General features: G+C 39.8%; 1 protein-coding gene across 1 annotated transcript in view; it reads left to right on the top strand.

The window, feature by feature from the left end:
• The window catches only part of ADSS2 (adenylosuccinate synthase 2), a 53525-nt gene extending 36569 nt beyond the window's left edge, over positions 1-16956 (top strand). The window contains exons 4-13 of the mRNA XM_054987685.1: positions 3184-3234; positions 5655-5721; positions 10256-10363; positions 10589-10670; positions 10921-11047; positions 11916-12070; positions 12797-12921; positions 14124-14221; positions 15131-15280; positions 16310-16956. Coding sequence (XP_054843660.1) covers positions 3184-3234; positions 5655-5721; positions 10256-10363; positions 10589-10670; positions 10921-11047; positions 11916-12070; positions 12797-12921; positions 14124-14221; positions 15131-15280; positions 16310-16362 — 1016 coding nt within the window. The 3' untranslated portion in view covers positions 16363-16956. The remainder of the gene's footprint in view (positions 1-3183; positions 3235-5654; positions 5722-10255; positions 10364-10588; positions 10671-10920; positions 11048-11915; positions 12071-12796; positions 12922-14123; positions 14222-15130; positions 15281-16309) is intronic.
• The last annotated feature ends 2412 nt before the right edge of the window (positions 16957-19368 follow it).

The raw sequence follows: 19368 nt of genomic DNA, 5'->3' as shown, positions 1-19368 counted from the left end.
TTTCCAGACAGCTTACCTGCCTCCGGAACGTCGCGCCATGTTGTGGGGAAAACGCGAAATACCGCGTTTTCTCGCGCAAATTTTGCGCGACGTCGTGCAAAACTTGCGTGAGAAAACGCGATATTTCGCGTTTTCCCCGCAACATAGCGCAACGTTCCGGAGGCATGTAAGCCGTCTGGAAACGGCCATAGTGTCTTTCATAGCACCACTGGGACTCTCCCAATTTGTGTCAACCCCTACACATCAAGAAGGCCGCACGCTAGATTTGATCTTTGGGATGGGGTTAAATGTAGATCTGGAAGTGGTAGAACTGGTGCCATGGTCAGACCACTTGGTCCTGAAGGCTCAGCTGGGGATACCCCCCCCTCGCAAGGACAGTGAGCTGATTTATGCTCCCCCGCAGAGACTTATGGACCCAGTTGGGTTCCAGAATGCTTTGCGGGATCCAATGCTCCATGACGGTTCGTTAGATGAGCTGGTGGAGGACTGGCAGTGCCGGCTCTCCGAAGCCATCGACGAAATTGCCCCCCCGTTGCCCTCTTTGCTGTTGTGCAAGATGGGCTCCCTGGTATACAGAGGAGCTCCAACAGAAGAAGCGGGAGCTAAGGTGGCTTGAGCGAGTGTGGCGACAATCTTGGGATGAAGAGGCAAGATCACCTTATAGGACATTTATGAAAGCCTATGAGGTGGCAGTGAAGTCTGTGATGAGTTTTATGCAGCCTCCATCGCGTCAGCTAGCTCACGCCCAGCAAAATAGTTTAATGTGGTTCGGTCATTGGTCTCCTTGCCAGAAGGAGACCGTCAAATTTTGAATTCGGATGTTAGCTGTGAGGCTTTTGGGAGCTTTTTTGCTGATAAAAACTTGTCTCTCCACCACGACTTGCCAGACACAGTTGATTCAGTGAATGAGCTATAGACCCCTTGGCTGTCTTCGGGGCCAATATTTGATCATTTCAGCCCACTCTCTGGGGAAGGAAATCAACAGGACCCTGCGATCAGTTAGGCCCACCACACGTCCCTTGGACCCATGCCCATTGTGGCCAGTGCCAAGGGGCTGCGGTCCTCACTGGAGACCATTGTTAACCTATCCTTAAGCTCCGGGGGGGTTTCCTGGGCCATTAAAGGAAGCTGTGCTGAGGCCTCTTTTAAAGAAACCATTGCTGGACCCCACTGACCTGGTCAATTACCGCCCGGTTTCGAACCTCCTGTTTCTGGGAAAGGTGATTGAGCAGGCGATGGTGGAACAGCTGCAGGGCTTCCAGAAGGATGTCTCAGCCCTAGGCCCCTTCCAGTCCGAGTTCTGTCTGGGACATGGGACGGAGACGTTGCTGTTCGCCCTCACAGACAATCTTCATAGACATCTGGATCGAGGCAGCTCGGTGCTGCTGATATTATTGGATCTGTTGGCAGCGTTCGATATACTCGATTACGATCTTCTGACTCACCGCCTCGCCGATGTGGGGGTACGAGGGACTGCCTTACAGTGGCTTGTCTCTTTTCTCCATGGTCGGGGACAGAGGGTGGCACTTGGGGAGAAATTGTCATCCCTTTGGTGTGCGGGGTCCCACAGGGAGCAATACCCTTTATTGTTTAATGTCTGTATGAGCCCCCTTGCCCAGTTGGTGCAAAGTTTCAGACTTGGGTGTCAATATGCAGATGACATCCAGTTGTATTTGATGATGGATGGCCGGCCCGGCTCAGCCCCAGATGTCCTGGAACATGCTTTTGCAGCTGTGACTGGTTGGTTGAAGCAGAGTCGGCTGAAACAGAACCCAACGAAGACTGAGGTCCTGTACTTGAGCCATGGAGGATTAGGTTCAGGACTCCGCCTCCCGGCCGTTGATGGGGCACTGTTAGTGCCAGTTCTGGGGGTTAAGAGCCTGGGGGTGATCTTGGATGCCTCCCTGAAAATGGGGGCACAGGTAGCAGTTGTCAGGTCCTCTTTTTTTCCGTCTGCAGCAGACCAGGCAACTTGTCCCTTACCTGTCAACCTGTGACTTAACTACAGTGATCCAAGCAACGGTCATCTCTAGGCTAGATTACTGTAACTCGCTGTACTCGGGGCTGCCCTTGAGCCTGACCCAGAGATTACAGCTGGTACAAAATGCAGTGGTGCATGTTATTACGAGAGTGCCAAATAAGGCGCATAAAACACCGTTCTTAAGCGAGCTTGCATTGGTTGCCAGTGGTTCTGGTATTGACCTATAAGGCCCTGTGCAGACTGGGACCAGTGTATCTACAGGACCGTCTCTCCCCATATATTCCCCAGAGGACACTCCGATTAGGGGACAAACAGCTGTTGATGGTCCCTGGCCCCAAGGAGGCCCACCTAGCCTCGACTAGAGCCAGGGCCTTTTTGGTCCTGGCTCCCACCTGGTAGAATGCTCAGTCTGCTGAAATGAGGGCCCGGCAGGACCTACTATCTTTTCGCCGGGCCTGCAAGACAGAGTTGTTCCGCCAGGCATATGGCTGAGGCTGGGCCTCTGTTGGCCTGGAAAAAAGGGGTGTATAAATCTTAACCCTCCCTGTGAAGGCTGTCCACCATCCTGTTTTAAATGTGTTGTTTTAATGAACATGAATTTTTAATTGTATTTTTAATATGTTGTTATCCGCCCTGAGCATGCTCGCGGGGAGGGCGAAATACAAATTTGAAATAAATAAAAAATAAAATAAATGGATTGCATTTCTGATAGTGACTATATGTAGCAGAGCCTGGTCATATCATAGAGTTTTGCAGTGTACAATACTTAGCTCCAAAATGTACATTCTGGCCTATGTAACTGCTTAAGTTTGCCACGATGATGTAAATAGTACATTTAATACAGCAGTGTAAAATGCAAAAGTATACTATATAAGTTAGGGATCAAAAAAACCTTTTTGTCAGTGTACAGGAATGCCAGCCAAAAAACCATGTGCTAAATAGATCTATAAATAAAAGTAATTTTTAGCATGCACTCCTTTTTTTTTTGCACAATTTGGAGGGTTCCACTGACCCAGCATTTGATACATATGCATTTTCCAGGTTTTGTATGTTTAAGAGCAATATCATTAATAAACATGTTTGATTTTTTCAAAAACATACTCAGTTTTATGGTGTTCTCTCAATTGTCTCTTTCTAAAAGTTGTTAGATGTTATTCAGTATCAAAGTCAGATATTAAAAGTAAAATTTCTTCTTTTTAAAGGATTAGAAGGCTGGGAAAAAAGACTAATTATATCTGACAGGGCTCATATTGGTAAGTAGACATATGTAAAATAGTCATAGAATCATTGTATTTCCGATATCTGATTTGTTTTTCCATTTTTCAAATAACTGGTAATAATATAGTTTAGGATCCAAAAATTGTATACAGTGGTTTTGTGTACATAGCAGGGCTTCTGTGGTGCCTCCTCACCCAAATGCATGACATCCCACATTATATTATTTAACAAAAAAATCCTGAATAGTATGACTTTAACATGATATGATCTGTGGCTGGGGACTAAAAGCAGTTGTCTGTTCCTAAAGGGCTTTTTGGATTCCCAACTGCTGCTTTTTATTCTCATGGTATCTGAAGGAGCAAGTGTTGTACTGTATTTCCTGGAAAGGAAGACCCCCCCCCTACACACACACACGCACAGAAGATAAGGTTATGCATAAAAGTGGTTGCCTCTGAATTTAAAATAAACCCTCCTAAAAAAGGTAGCAGTATAAAAAAAATTATTGCAGAGTAATCAATTTCCAATAAACAATATAGACTGGAAAAGAAATAATTACTCTCACTTTTTATACCTCTTTATATTATAACTCTTCACAAGTAGTATTGGATCACACTGTTTCAAATATTAAAAGGCAAGAAAACTAGCTTTTTAAAAACCCTTCCCATGAGCCCAGCTTCGAAGCAAAGGCTGATATATCTACTGACCGACTGGCCATGAAATCCGAAACAGAATCACACCCTCCTAAGTCCATTGAAAGTAGTGGGCTTAGAAGGTGTGATACTTCCTTGGGAATATGCTGTAAGATCCCCTCCCACCTCCCACAATGCTTTCTGTAAGCTAGGATATCACACTTTTTCACTATATCACCAATCCTGTAGAAATGTCTATCTTTTCTTATCTGACAATGGCCACAAATTCATAACAGCTATAGCTAATGTTGTATTATGCAGCTATAAAAGTTGTGGAGTTTGAGGGTTTCTCTCTCCTGGAAAAAAGATTTAAAGTACTAGACAACTCCTACCAGAAGCAAAAGGGAAGAAGTGAAGGCTAGAATGGAGTAAAATTGGTATGGAGTAAAATTCAGAGCCAGAAATGTGGGTCAGTAGAGCAGAGCAAATCCACTCCCAAACTACAAATTCTTACCATTTGCCAGGCAAGAAACTACAACTTCCAAAGCTAACAAGTCCACCTGACTCCTCCTCACTGCGAAACAAAGGCAGTATTTGCCAGAGGTAACTTCGCTTGCATTGCCACTCTCTGCTGGTTAGTGAGTTCACACAGTGCTTTCCCTGTGCACAGTGAATCAGCTTTCACATCAGTTGTGCCCCCTCTCGCCTCTGTTTAGCACCATTCAGCAAATCTGTAGACCTGAGTGGAAGATGATCCCCTCCCCTTTCAGAAAGCCAAAAGAAGTTTTTTTAAAAAGTTATCTTTCGAGTAAATACAGTACTTGCAATTAATAATGTACTCTATTAATCAATACATAGTTCCTAATGAAAAAGTCACAATACTTACACTAAATAAACTCTGCTTTCAGAACTAGCTTTTTGTTGTCAAAAACTGACTTAACCTTGCTGTCAGGTTACATATCAGGCTCATAGAAGAATGTCTAAATCAGACAAATGTTGCATCTGTCTAAATTTAAACTGATTTACAGTAATGTATGTTCAAAAAGTAGATAATTTTCCAACCATTCATCTAGGGAATGCTCTTGATAGATTTCTTTTGAGATTTGATTTTTGTGACACAAATGGATCCATGTGACCAGGCATACTTACACTATTCACATACTCTCCTTGCAGTGTGGAATCATACCATGTTGCTGGCTATCTCTGTGAAGGGAGGCATCTTTTTCAAATTTTTAATATTCATTTATGGAGCGAGCACTTGTTTTGAATTCATTAAGTTTGGTCCTTTTTTATTTTAACCACATGACAGTCTCCATTGGATCTTTGCGCGTAATAAAATAGCACATCTTTTGAACATACTTGTTTACTACTTCATATGTTTCTCAGTTTTAAAATATCCATGATAAACTTTAGTTTATCCCCTAAGTATTTGTATAGCAAGATGTCATCTGTGTTTGAAACTGGTTTCTGTATTTTTCATGAGTGAGATGATTTTTAGATCTTTATGATGTCTATGGATCTTAAGAAACATAAATGTTTTTTTAAAAATTCAGTGTTTGAATGACATCAGTTGATTTGCAAGGACAAGAGCACTGCTTATGCTTTCCTTGATTTCCTGTCTTCACAAATGTGAAGTATTTTGCTATAAAAATAATGTATTTTCTCAAAGTGTTCTCTCCTTGTTGTTTATATATCTAATGAAAATGGTGACCTCCTCAAATTACACTATTTGGAGATAAATGAATTAGAAGTACTAGTACATTTTAGTTTGATACTCGTGTGTATATATATAGAAAAGTTCATTTTGTACCCTTCAAATTCCTTAGTATTTGACTTCCATCAAGCTGCTGATGGCATCCAAGAACAGCAAAGAAAAGAACAAGCAGGAAAGAAGTATGTTGTCTTTTGTCAAATATGGGAAAAATTATTTACACCAGTATTACAAACTAAGTCTTAAAAACAATAAAATGGAATTGGCTCTTTTGCCAATTCAGTTACAAGTATGAATCCTATTAAAGATGCTCTGTAGTACTATTTGTTTGAAAAATGTCTATCCTGGCTCCTTGCCACGAGCCTTTTAGGTAGCTTCCAGTAAAAAATATAAAAATTCAAAGGGTAATATGTTAACATTTCCTGTTAAGACAGCATAGCTATTTATCAGTAGTAAATCTTAAAAGGAACTTCCCAACTGGAGGTAAGAAAAGAAAAGAATTGTGAGGAAATTTGCAAAAAGTCATAGTCTGGGACATGAACCTAAAAAGACTAAACACCAGCTGTGGGAAGGTTATTCTGAAAGCAGGGCACAAGGTCCTATCACAGGCTCTTGCATCTGATAGTAAGGGAAATTGGAGCAAGGTCTGTGATGGTTCCCAGGCAGATTCATACAAGTGCAGGAGATCCTTCAGGTGTCTTGGCCCTAAGATGCTTAGAACATTCAAAGTTCAGCATTTATAACATCTTAGGATAAAATCATGATGCATACTAAAGATCAGAACCAGGATAAATAGATAATATTGGATAAGAGCTTTCTGGGTTCTAGTCCCACCCACTTATAATAAATAATGATGTTATAGCACTGAGTAGTTAGGAAATCTTTATACCCTGTGTTAAAGCTTTAAGAGGTGATTTTTAGATCTTAGTTCTTGATTGTGTATTTTAATGTTATAACTAGAGATGGGCACGAACTGGGAAAATGACAGTTTGTGGTTCGTCGTGTTTCATGAACTTACACTAACTTGGCCATTTCGTGAACCGATTTGTTTGGTTCGTTCAGTTCGTTATGTCACTTCTGGTGGCCAAAGAACAGCCCCCTTGACAATCAAAGATACCAAACTCACAGGAAGTCTTCAGCAGGCTCTCCTCCAGCCACCCGCCAAGTTTGGTGGAGATTGGATTTTGGATGTCCGAGCTATAGACCTCCAAAGCAGGTGCCCCCAGGAAAGTTCCATTAGATGTAAGGGGAGCCACGAATGCCAGTTGACTTGCATTGGTTCCATTGAAATACACTGCAGCACCAAAAAGTTGCATGAAAACATGGGATGGAGTTAGAGAATTTTCCTCTGAGAACGGAATGACGGCCCCCAGAGTGGAATGACGGTCTCTAGGAACAGATAAACTGCTATGATGTGCATCGGCTCCGTTGAAATGCATTTCAGCACCAAAACATTGCAATGAAAACATGGGGTGGAGTTAGAGAATCTTCCTCTGAGAATGAAATGATGGCCTTCAGAGTGGAATGATGATTCCTGGGAGCAGAAAAACTGCTCTGGGGCTGGAATGGGGACAGAAGTACTCTTTGAGGGGACAGTCAAGGAGATGTTCTTGGGGAGACAGGAATATTCTTTTAAAGGACAGGAGGACAGTTACAAACTATGAAAGGAGGTTAATCTTCGGGGGAAGGAGTAGATGTTCTTTGGGAAGACAGGAATATTCTTGTACAGGAAAGGACAGGCAATCCATGAGGGAAGGTCAGTCCTGGGGGGAAGGAGACCTTGGGGGGGGGGGCGACAGAAATCTTATTAGGGGAAAAGACGTAGTCTTTGAGGAGAAATGTTCTTTGGAAGGGCAGATAGAAAAGACAAAAATATTCTTTGAGAGGAAAGAAAGTTCTCGGGGGAGATGGAAATAGGGTCCTGGGTGAGAGCTGAGGTGACCAGAGTCCATCTCCACAGTGGGATGGCTGAGAGGGAAGCCTTCCACCAGCAGAATCCATCTCCACAACAGGGTGGGTGATTCTTGAGGGGACTCATGAGGAGCAGGTTAAATAGGGGACAGGGTGTGGGGAGGGTGATGTGGGCAGCTGCATCAGCAAGTTGTTGTGATATCGAGGCCCTGGATGTTCTAGTGGCAAGGAATTTCCAAAGGGGGAGGTGTTCAGATCCTCCTGGAACGAATCCAGCTATAGACAACCAGGTCCTTCTGCTGGGATGCATCTAGGGGGCGGCAGGCACTGATGGACTAGGGGACAGGAGGACCCATAGGGATAGAGGTTAGAATTCCCTGGTGGGGGGGAGTTGCATTCACACTTGGCAAGGACAGGGAGTAGTCCAGAGCCCTGACCCACCCAGACACGTTTCCATCTGGGTCAGGTATTCTAAATAATAATGATACTGATAATAAGTATTTTGTAAGTCCTCACAGGAACCCACTAAGCTTGGCCCCTGAGGCTGGCACTGGGAGAGTTGGGTTGCCAGCCTCCAGGTGGTGGATGGAGATCTCCCAGAATTACAACTGATCCCCAGGTGACAGAGATCAGTTCCCCTGGAGAAAATGGCTGCTTTGGAAGGTGGACTCTATGGCATTATACCTTGCTGAAGTCCCTCTCCCCAAACCCTACCCTCTCCAGGCCCTCCCATCTCCAGGAATTTTCCAACCTGGTGCTGGCAACCCTATGGGAGAGGTGCTCAAAATAATAATAAAAGACTCCTCAGATAAGTGACCCACTAGGTTTAGCCCCTGAGCCTGGCTGTGGAACAGAAGCAGGTGCTTCAGACCCCTGAAGCACCAGAATGTCAAGCACAAGCTTCAGATAGCTCCCTCTGTGACTGAAAATCCAACAGCAGTTCCTCCCTGTCTAACTGTCTGCTGGAAACTGAAACCACTCACCTGAGAGCTGGTGGTTATACTCCTTCTGCTCTCATAGAGCAGAATGGGAACTCTCTGGTTGGCAGCCAGAGCTGCCTATCAAGCTTTGGAGTGCTGACATCGGTATTCCCAGGGCTGCAGAAGGTCTGTAGAAGTCCACCTCCCCCCCGCCCACAGACACACACTGCCTAGGGAATAGGTTGATCAGCTCCAGGTTGTCTGCAGTGATGAACCAAAAAACAAAACAAACAAACCGCCTTAAAAATCATAGCAATTCATCACGGTTTGTCAGAAATGTGCTCCTGCGAACTACTGGTTCATGAACCAGCCCAGTTCGTGACAAACTTTTGTTCGTATTTCAGTTCATGCCCATCTCTAGTTATAACACAGTCAGTGAGAACAAGAAAATTGTGGCCTAGGGCAGAGCTTATCTCTTTGTGATTATTTCACTTGACCGTGCTTCTCCATGAGCAGCATCAATAATAACGTCAGTGGAACTAAACAAACAAGGCTGGTCCTTTCATCACCTCAATATGAATTATGTGGTTACCTTTTTGAACTTACTGCAGTACTGGCTTACTGAGAATACTTCCTAAATTTTAGAACTTGGCCCGTTTGTTGTAAATAATGGCATTTATTTGTCCTAGTGTTGCATAACATGACATAGAATGAAAATTATTTTACCAATTCTGTCTCTTTCGCTTAAATGAGTCTAGCAAAGACACACCACCACCACCCATAAACAACATGCTGTGTCAGTATTCCTGTGCACTCTTCTTTTTGTCTTGTGGTTTATGGTTTCTTCATCATTATACTCACTGTCCAATCTTTCTGCTTGTCCAGCCTATTTGATGGTGTTGGCTGACTTGCTGTGAAGTCTTAGAATTGGCACCATTTCCTTAGGTAGTCTGAGTTTGATCTGACAGAAGGAGTAGGAAGCCTTGGGCCAGCAGTTAAGTGCTAAGAGACTCTTGGAAGGAGGCCTGGAATTCCAAGATGCAGAAGTGATATTTTTTTCATGCATAATAATTGCTTTCATAGGCTTTTAAGTGAACACTGGTGCAGATCAGCTTGTTTCTTGGTGAAGATAAATTTGCTGCTTATTGTATGTGTGGACTAACAGGAGAAAAGGCTGAAAAGTATACTATAGGGCCGCTTGCAACAAATTTTGGACTTCTGACAACAAACTTGGAAACAAACTCAGAATGACTGAAATGAAACTATCTTAGATCTTGGTAACTCTTCATGGATGTTACATCCCATATATATATTCCTTTTTTTAAACATAGAAGTAGTTCTTTGTTTTTTAAGTAATCATGAGAACTGGTATTCCTAACAGCCTATCATTCATACCATTAATAAAATTCTCTGCATTAAGGCAACTTGACCTTTTTGAAAGTCTGTTGAGAGTTGCATAGTATGAAAGCATTTAACTCAAAGGTGAAATATACTATTTTATAAATATATATTGCTTGTTCATCTTCAAGGTTAAGATATTAAAATAAGTGTTTATTCTGTAGCCTTTTCTATCCTGCTTAAGGATTTGTTTATTGCTGCAAAACCAGTACTTGGCGTAGATACCCACCCACCTTTTGCACTACTGGTGGGGGTTTCACCTCTTGGCAACATAACCCTTTTCCTCCTACATTTCTTTTCCATAGAAGTATAAATGGAAGTATAAATGGTAGTTTGGAAGTCTGTTCTCTTATATACTAAGTTGTTTTCAAAGTTAATTACATATATTTTAAAGAATAACATCAGCAATGTAGTCTATATGTTTTGAGAGTCACCAGATTGTTTAGTGTCTGTATGTGTTTTTTTAAAAAAATTTTGTGTTTTAAAGCTTGGGAACTACAAAAAAGGGAATTGGTCCAGTGTATTCCTCTAAAGCAGCTCGAAGTGGGCTCAGAATGTGTGATCTAGTTTCTGACTTCAAAGAATTTTCAGAAAGGTAACCTCTTCTCCAGAGTAATGTTATATTTCAAATAAATGTACTAATAGGGCTATCAGTTTGTTTATTTGTAGAGTCTGGTTTTCATATCCTTTAAAAATATTAATGGATGTCTTATTCATAAATTTCCTTTTTTTCTAAATCACTTGTCAGAATTGTATGACAGATTCACTGGAAATATTGCAAGCAGAACGTAATGCAAAGACTAACTTTTTTACTTTTTAGATTCAAAGTCTTGGCCAATCAATACAAGTCTATTTACCCTACTTTAGAGATAGACATTGAAGGAGAATTGAAAAGACTCAAGGTAAAACTCTATCTAGAAGATTGGCATAATCATGGCATAATGGTTGTAGACAGATGGTTTTGTCTATGTATATTCTAATGAGGGGGGGAGTGAGGGGACAGCTTCTGACAGAAACAGGAACCAAAACTAACTGTCTTTAACTAGTAAGCTAATTGCATGAGTTTTCTGTAGAAAATGAAGAAGTGTCCAAGTGACTTTATCCCATTAATCAGTAGTCTCTTAACCTCTAAAAATCATTTGTTTGTCTTAGGGTTACATTGAAAGGATCAAACCAATGGTGAGGGATGGTGTATATTTTATATATGAAGCTTTGCATGGCCCACCAAAGAAAATCTTAGTAGAGGGTGCCAATGCAGCACTGCTGGACATTGATTTTGGTGAGTATAAAGATTAAGAATTTTTGTTCAGAAAGGTGTTATAGAATGTGCACTTGCCATAAAAATAGCAGTGTGTAATGTTTTGTACTGTGCATATATATTGTTGGGAGTTGGAGAAATATGGTAATTGTGTACCTATATTATATTTCTTTTGTATTGCCTAAAGATTTGAAAGAATGTATATTATTTTAATAACACGTAATGTTCTTTATTTCAAGGAATCAAGTTACTATTGTGCATCTGTTGATGGTGACTTCCACACTGGTTAGCTGCCCTGGATTCAATGCTGTTGGGAAACAGGGATTTTTTTTCTGTTTCCCCATAACATTGTGATGCATTTGTGTACTCCTGGAGTTTCTCCAGTCTTTCTCAAACCAGCTTTGCTCCGAAGTTTTGGGGAAAGATCTCAATAGAGTCTGGATGGCTCCTGTCTGAGTGGGAAAATTCAGGATCCCCCCCACTCCCACCATTTTCTGTGTTCTTGTGACAGCATTTTTCCCTGGTGCCACTAGGGGGCTCTTTGAATTGTCTTTTTAAAATCATCACTAGAATATTGTGTTGGCGGTGGGGTTAACAGGTTCTCTGAATTCCAAGCTATAGGAAAAAAGGCATATCTCCGTGACAAAGGGGTAATTACTAGATACTGGATTTTTGTTGTTTGCTCATATTTTTAAATTTTAATTATATTTACTGTAAGACACCTTTATAAGCTTCTGCGAGGAATATGAATATTTTAATAAATGCAAATATATGCTGCCTCAAAGTTCTAAACATGCTTGCTGTTCATTTATTTTTCAATACTCATTGCCCTCATACTTTTGATCAAACTGTGTTTTGTTGTTTATCCCTTTTCTTCCCTCCCCCATAGGTACTTACCCTTTTGTGACCTCATCAAACTGTACTGTGGGAGGTGTTTGTACTGGCTTGGGCATGCCTCCCCAAAATGTTGGAGAAGTATATGGTGTTGTGAAAGCCTATACAACTAGAGTTGGAATTGGTGCCTTTCCTACAGAACAGGACAATGTAAGTAAAATGTTAAAGTGAACATGAGTAATTGGGAGGAAGAAATAGATGTGCAGATTTCAACAATATGGTTGCACGGTACCAACATCAGTTTCTGTACAAAACTGCAATTCTTAAACTGTTGGTGTTTATCTGAAATGTAATTTTTCTCAGTTCACAGATTTGCTGCCTTCATATTTTGAGTTGCATCTGCTTTTAAAAAGTTTTTAGCTTCTTATTCCACAGTCCTGCCAAGCCTGTATTTCTCTCAGAGAGAATTCTATTTTTGCTCATGAATCAGCAGCAGTATTGTTTAACTTTCTAGTTACAGAATCTTTATTACTAGTTGCAGTGTTCTTGAAGCAGTTTGTTTTTCTGATTCCAAGCTGAATCAACAGGACTAGCTATTTAAGGCTGCTAAGGATTGGACAACTTCACTAACAATAACTGAGCTGCAGCACTCATGTGAGATAGCTGGTAGGCATTATACAGCAGAGTCAACATAGAGTCTTGAGAAAATGGCCTGCTTACATTTTTTTTGCACACTGATAATATAGACCTGGCATTCTGAAGGTTGCACCTGTATTTGCATTTTTATCCTAATCAGTAGTTTTTGTGCATTACTTAGGAATGGGAACCTTAAAATATATTTTTTGGTCTTCTATTGCTGACAGATTCTGGTTATAAATAGAGAGTAACAATAATCTTTCAAGTTATTAACATAATAATATGTTCTGTTTTTCTTAGGAAACAGGAGAATTGCTGCAGACACGAGGAAAGGAGGTTGGTGTGACCACAGGTCGAAAAAGAAGATGTGGTTGGCTGGATCTTGTGTTGCTTAGATATGCCCACATGATCAATGGATTTACTGCGTGAGTAATTCAAAGTGGTAACAAGATGTGATCTTCATTATTTAGCACATCACAGATTATAGAATATAGTGGAATTACTGTCAAGAACAGAAATGAAACTATCAGCCTTTCATGTAGAAAATAAACAATATTTTCAGAGTCACACTTTAGAAGAAATAACTAGCTTAAAAGTTACAATAATATTGTAATAAAAGCTATCAGCTGCTTGCATTACATTTTATTGTAATTTTTTTCTTGAGGAAAGCTTTCTGAGCTAAATGTGCATTGTGGCTTCAGATTATAGAGCGTGAAAGAAAAGAATTTTTAAGTAGAAAGATTATATATCAATATGTATAACAAGTATTAGGTTTCCTGGGGATGATTGGCTGCTCTCCACAAATAATCTTAACCTGTATCCTCCCATCCTGTTCAGCAAAGTTTAAAGCCTTCTGGCCTAGCCTTCCTCCAGCATAAAGGGCTGTACTTTGAGTGGAAGAACCATTTGTTGGAGGATGGCTCCTTAGGCTGGAGGAAGATTTTGAACTTTGAGTGGACTAGCAGAATATAGGCCCTTAAACTCTCCCAAACACTATCTGGATTATCAAAAGCATGTAACAAAGGTCAGAACATAGAGAACAGGAGTATCTAAATATCTTTTAGTAGTGATGTGGAAAGCTATTGGCTATGGAAGGAACTTGTAAAAGGAGAGGAGGTCAAAAAGCAGTGGAAAGGCATAAGGTGAAATAGATGCGAAAATACCTTGTGAAAGGAAAATGGCTTCTGGAGCACAACTTCTATACATTTTATGTAAAGGCTTCATTTCCTACTTCAATTGTGGCTGCTGTTCTACAGGGGACAGGGCAAGTTCAGGGCAGAGATTGTTGTAGTGGTAGGAATTCTGAAGCCCAGCATAGTATATAAAGTTCAAGATACCATCTATCAGGTACACAGGTATTCTCATGTGTAATTTTAAAGATAAGGTGGTTCATAAAGCTATATAGAAATGAAATCTAGGGGAACAGAGGTAGCTTATTTCAAATGCAAATACATTGGCTTAAATGGCTTGTTTGTCAGCATAAATGTACAATATTTGTAAATGGTATGTGTTCATATTTTCCTCTCAAACTGAGTGTACGTACACCTTCTTAAATTTGATTCACAAGCTAATGACTTACACATGTATATGTACTTAACTAAAATATCATTAATTTGTTTTTTAACAGACTGGCTGTTACCAAATTGGACATTTTGGATGTATTTCCAGAAATTAAAGTTGGAATTTCTTACAAAATAAACGATAAAATCATACCTCATTTTCCAGGTGAATTTGTGTTTGTGTTCATGTGATAGCTTGTCTATGAGAGGTTTGTGTTGCAAGATTAATAACAATAACAATAATAATGACATTTTATTTATATACTGCCCTTTGGGACAACTTAATGTCACGCTCAGAGCGGTTTACGAAGTGTGTTGTTATTATTATTCTCACAACAATCATCCTGTGAGGTGGGTGAGGCTGAGTGAACTTTCAGAGAGCTGTGACTGCCCCAAGGTCAGCCAGGTGGCTTCAAGCAGAGGAGTGGGGAATCAGTCCCGGTTCTCCAGATTAGAGTCCTGCCGCTCTTAACCACTAAAGTGACATTCTGTTATATTACACCTTATCTTCATACTTAAGTCCCAATTAACTTGCAAGAAGAATAAAAGCTCATATAAAAGAAGGCAGTCCTCCATTTGCTGCTGGAGCTGCCACTATCAGTGTAGTATCTAGAGTTCCCCTAGAATTACTTCTTGGATGTAGCTCCCCAGTCTTGGAATTCATACCATTACTTATTTTGGCTCATGATGATCAACCTTAGAACATATAGAGTAGTGAGATGTAATTTAGTTTTTTCTTTCTTTCCCTCCATCTCATCTGTGCAAAGGACTTTGGGGGAACCTCATATTTTTAATTCCTCGTATTTTTAAATTATAATCTGTTATTAAATCATTTAAGACAGCCTCGGCTGTTTGGGATAGCCACACTCTTGTTTTTTCCTCATATTTTTAGCATACTTTATTAAAATCAGTCTGTTGAAAGTCAGTATGAAATGAATTCTCAGTAAAGTGTTACTTGTCTTAATCCTTTGGGTAATTTGGAGTTGCAAAAGTTTGCAAACTGAATTATTAAACCAATTTTGATGTCATCAGCATGATAAGATTTACATTTGTACATCATTGTTATGCTTCTCAGCAAACCAGGAAGTCTTAAATAAAGTAGAGGTACAATATGAGACACTCCCAGGATGGAACACAGACATATCACATGCAAGGACGTTTGATGATCTTCCAGTAAATGCACAAAACTATGTTCGATTTATAGAAATGGAGTTAGGTGTTCCAGGTAAGTGAAATTAGCATATGGTTCAAGTGACCCAATAGAAAAAGAAGTTCTTCAAAGGTGATGGATGCCTTGTTACTTGTAACAACATATTAGGTAAAGGTAGTCCCCTGTGCAAGCACCGAGTCATCACTCACCCATGGGGGATGTCACATCACGATGTTTTCTTGACAGACTTTTGTTACGGGGTGGTTTGCCATTGCCTTCCCCAGTCATCTACAACATATTACTCCCAGCTATATTTATGCCCTTTGTGCAGATATGTGTCTGTAAAACATAATTATTAACAATGTAATGGGTGAAGTGGCCCTGCAGGTCTTAATTTGTATAGGTAGCTATTTCTAGAAGCAATTGCTTTCTGCAAGTCATGTTCAGTGAAATGATCTATCAAAGTTTACAGGTTCAGCTTTCCGAACTGGTGTGGATCTTCCCGTTTATTTATAAACTGGTTTACCTTTTGTTTCCAGATCACTTTTACTGCCTTTGCTTATTAGAAGGGCAATAGTCTTAACAATTATTACTTTACTGTTGAAATTACTGTTCTGTAGTAAAAGTAGTAATTGGTGATTTTAAGATGCTGGATTGTGCATCCAGCTCAACCACAGTTTTAACAAGCACAAGTGCCAGTTCCATCTGCTGAGCAACACTAATTCTATACTCAACACTTGGATTTAGAAGTCATGGTTATCACTGACTATTTTTGAGTTTTAAGTTCAATTTGGTTTGATTGCAAATTCTACAATTTAGTATGTTAGCTGTTGTGAGATAATTTAGTAAATGTGTAGTTTTGCCAGTAAACCTAAAGTTTTTCTGGATCAGTTTTGCAATGCCTGGCTGAATTGCTTGAAGAACTCTGGCCATGGTCTAATCAGGTAACTGCACAGTATTAAGGACTAATGCAACACACATTTAGCCCAGAGATGGCTGGTAGTTACTGAAAAGCCTACTATTTTGGCAAAATGTGATTTCCTTGATATTGCAAAACAACCATTTCTTCAATGTTTGATGCAAAAAATATTTTTGTATTTGCAGTTAAATGGATTGGAGTAGGAAAATCCAGGGAGTCAATGATCCAGCTGTTCTAAAGATATTGGATTCTTGGAAGAAAGCACACTCCTCAAAGAGACTGCCTATTCCATGTATCTCCTGTTTAAAGCCCACAGTGACTTTTGGAAAGATGGGCCTTGTAGATCGGTCTAGACAACAATGGCTACTCTTATAAAGATATTGGCATTTATCAGTATCATTTCTTATCACTTCATAAATTCCAGGACATTTGTCACAATTGCCACAATTTGTCTTGCTGCTTCCAGATTTTTTTCAGCTGTTTGTTCCAACTCTTTCTTTGAAAATCTAAGTGCATTACTTTCATGACCATGTGTCTTTATTGTCTCTGGTTTTGGTGGTGTTTCTTCCTGAATTTTAAATGCTTAAAATAACTAATGCAGTTTTGCACAGTTTTACATCGTCATTTGTATTCCTAAAGCTGTTGTTAGTTGTATGGCTGCTGTTGTGATGTGTGATTTAAAGAGGGAGGATTTTATAATGATGAAGAAAACTAAAATTTTACTACAGTTTTTATTAAAATTATTATGATAATGACCTGGGAATGTGGAAGAGGTGCTTAATATGTATATAGTGCAGCCCCTTAATTTATCAATGAAGATGCTTGAAACATGTCGAACGTGTGTTAATGCTTATGTAAGGAGTTCATAATAGTTCTATCATGATACTTTTGAGTTTCTGCTTTTTTCATTCAGTGAAATAACCATATCAGTTTGTTAGCCTATTGCCAAATGCAACCAGAGCCAGTTATTTAAAGGATGACAGGAAATAGAATGAAGAACTGTTGCATAGATTATGAACACAGAAAGTTCTGGCAGTTAGATTTAAGGATGCTCTGGGCTTAATAGTCGCTCAGTAAGTACAACAGTTTTTTGTTTTTAAAGCCCAAATGTATTATTGTCAAATACACAAAGACAATCCACTACATCTCAAGTTTGTTTTGCAGTAGCTCTTCAGCTATGTGATTTTAGCACATACCTGATAAAATGATCACTTACCTCTCAGCTTTTTAGTATAGTAGAGGAGCAACTTGTTTCATTTCTTCTTTCAGCTGACTCAAGACTGTGATTTCTGCATTGATCATTATTTTGGAAGATGAAGAACGCTGATTCCCCCCCCCCCCAGTCTATATATAATCTTTCCATCTCTTTGCTCATTAGTCTTTTCTTCATTGCAGTGATTTTTTTTTTTAAGAATGAGGGGAACACTGCACAAGACATGGGCGTACACTGATACCTTGTTAAAGGTCCAGAGGAGTTAGCCGTGTTAGTCTGTAGTAGCAAAATAGAAAAGAGTCCAGTAGCACCTTTAAGACTAACTAACTTTACTGTAGCATAAGCTCTTGAGAATCACAGTTCTCTTCATCAGATGCAGGTGCATCTGACAAAGAGAACTGTGATTCTCGAAAGCTTATGCTATAGTAAAGTTGGTTAGTCTTAAAGGTGCTACTGGACTCTTTTCTACCTTGTTAAAGGGTTACTTAGTGCTTGAATACTGCTATGCGTAAACTACACTGATAGCCTACATGGCTGGAAAATGCCAAATTTCTTCTTACCTTGATCTCTAAAAATCAGATTCTAATGCCTGGGAATTTGACATAGTTTTCCAGTTCTGTTTATGACAGTAATGCATGAAATGATCTGGAGAATAGATATCAGCTGTGGTCCTGAGTCTTGAAAAATCAGTTTAAGCGCTTGAACTCTTTATCAAAAGAGTATCCGGGGAGCGGGGGGAGGAGAGCTTAACAAACTTTTCTGTGAAAATGCCACCCTCAATTTTTGTGAAAGTTGGCAGGAATTTGCAAACATGGTGTCAATAATACATGAATAAACAGGAGTTTGGCTATCATTCCTGTTCTCCATTCCTGTCACAACCTTCTTTCACGGAACCCTCACAGACTTCTAGTCTTATGTGAAACATCCCCATTTTAACACTATGCTGTCAAGCATTTTCTGTTAAAAAGAGATGAGCTGTTCTGTGTACTCACTAGCTTTACTGCCTGAGCCCTATTAATAGAGGATAAATGTGTTGTAACATGAGTAGCACTCTGGGAGTTACTGCCATGCCTCAAATATAGAACCATTATAAAACTATATGATCTTTACTTTTTCTAAGTGCCTCTAAGTCTCAGTTTGTCCTCCTATAATGTACAATCCAAAGCTATTTTAAAAACAAAATATTCTAATATTTTGGAGGAGATATTAGCCTGCTTACTCATTCTTACTCGACTATGCCAATTTAGAAACTCATATAGCTTAATAATGTTAATAATATGAGATGGCTTTTTATCTCTCTTCTGACATTTTTGGTATTTACTCTTTGAATGCAAGTCAGCTGAGTTCATGTTTTTCAGCCAGTTATCCATTGCAAGATCTAGTTTTCTAAGTAGGATTTTTTTCCAGAATCCAGTACAGGGTATTGGAAAAGCATTATTGTATTTTGATTCTGAAAAAAGGTTCATTAGTAATTCTTCCAAATTTCTCCAAAGAATCTTGGTTTCAGGCTCAACCTGGCCTCCTTTCTGGATTGGCACTGATGCATTAAGAGTCTTCTGGATTTGATTTCTAGAAGTTGAACAGAATATACAGCGCACATGTATTCCACTGTTTCTCAGACTTCACTCCTTTCTTTTTTTTTTCATTAACTAACAATACAGAGGGAAAGAAGGGGGGCGGGGGAAGGAAAGAAAAAAAAACAGCAGCATATAACAACACTACACTACAAATAGTGCTTTCCCTTCATACTGCCATTATTAAAAATTAAAACTTTGTAAGATATTGATGGAGTGGTTGACCTTGCAAAATACAGATTACAATCCAAATTAAGTCTTCCTCCCCCCCCCCCCCTGGGCCTCGGACGCAGTTCTCTCTGAGCAACTGCAACCGCAGTGCTCGTTCCCTCCCCCCCCTTCAGACTTCAAATCCTTTTCTTCTTGCTTGGTGTCTTGCTGAAATTCTTGATTTTTGTTCTCAAAATCCCTTAGTTGATCTTCTGATGTTATCTTCTAAGCTTGATCTTTGTAACTA

Source organism: Eublepharis macularius, chromosome 1 (genome assembly GCF_028583425.1).
Source record: "Eublepharis macularius isolate TG4126 chromosome 1, MPM_Emac_v1.0, whole genome shotgun sequence".
Classification (NCBI taxonomy): domain Eukaryota; kingdom Metazoa; phylum Chordata; class Lepidosauria; order Squamata; family Eublepharidae; genus Eublepharis; species Eublepharis macularius.
Note: the sequence above shows the minus strand (reverse complement) of the source record. Positions and strands in the feature narration are given on the sequence as shown.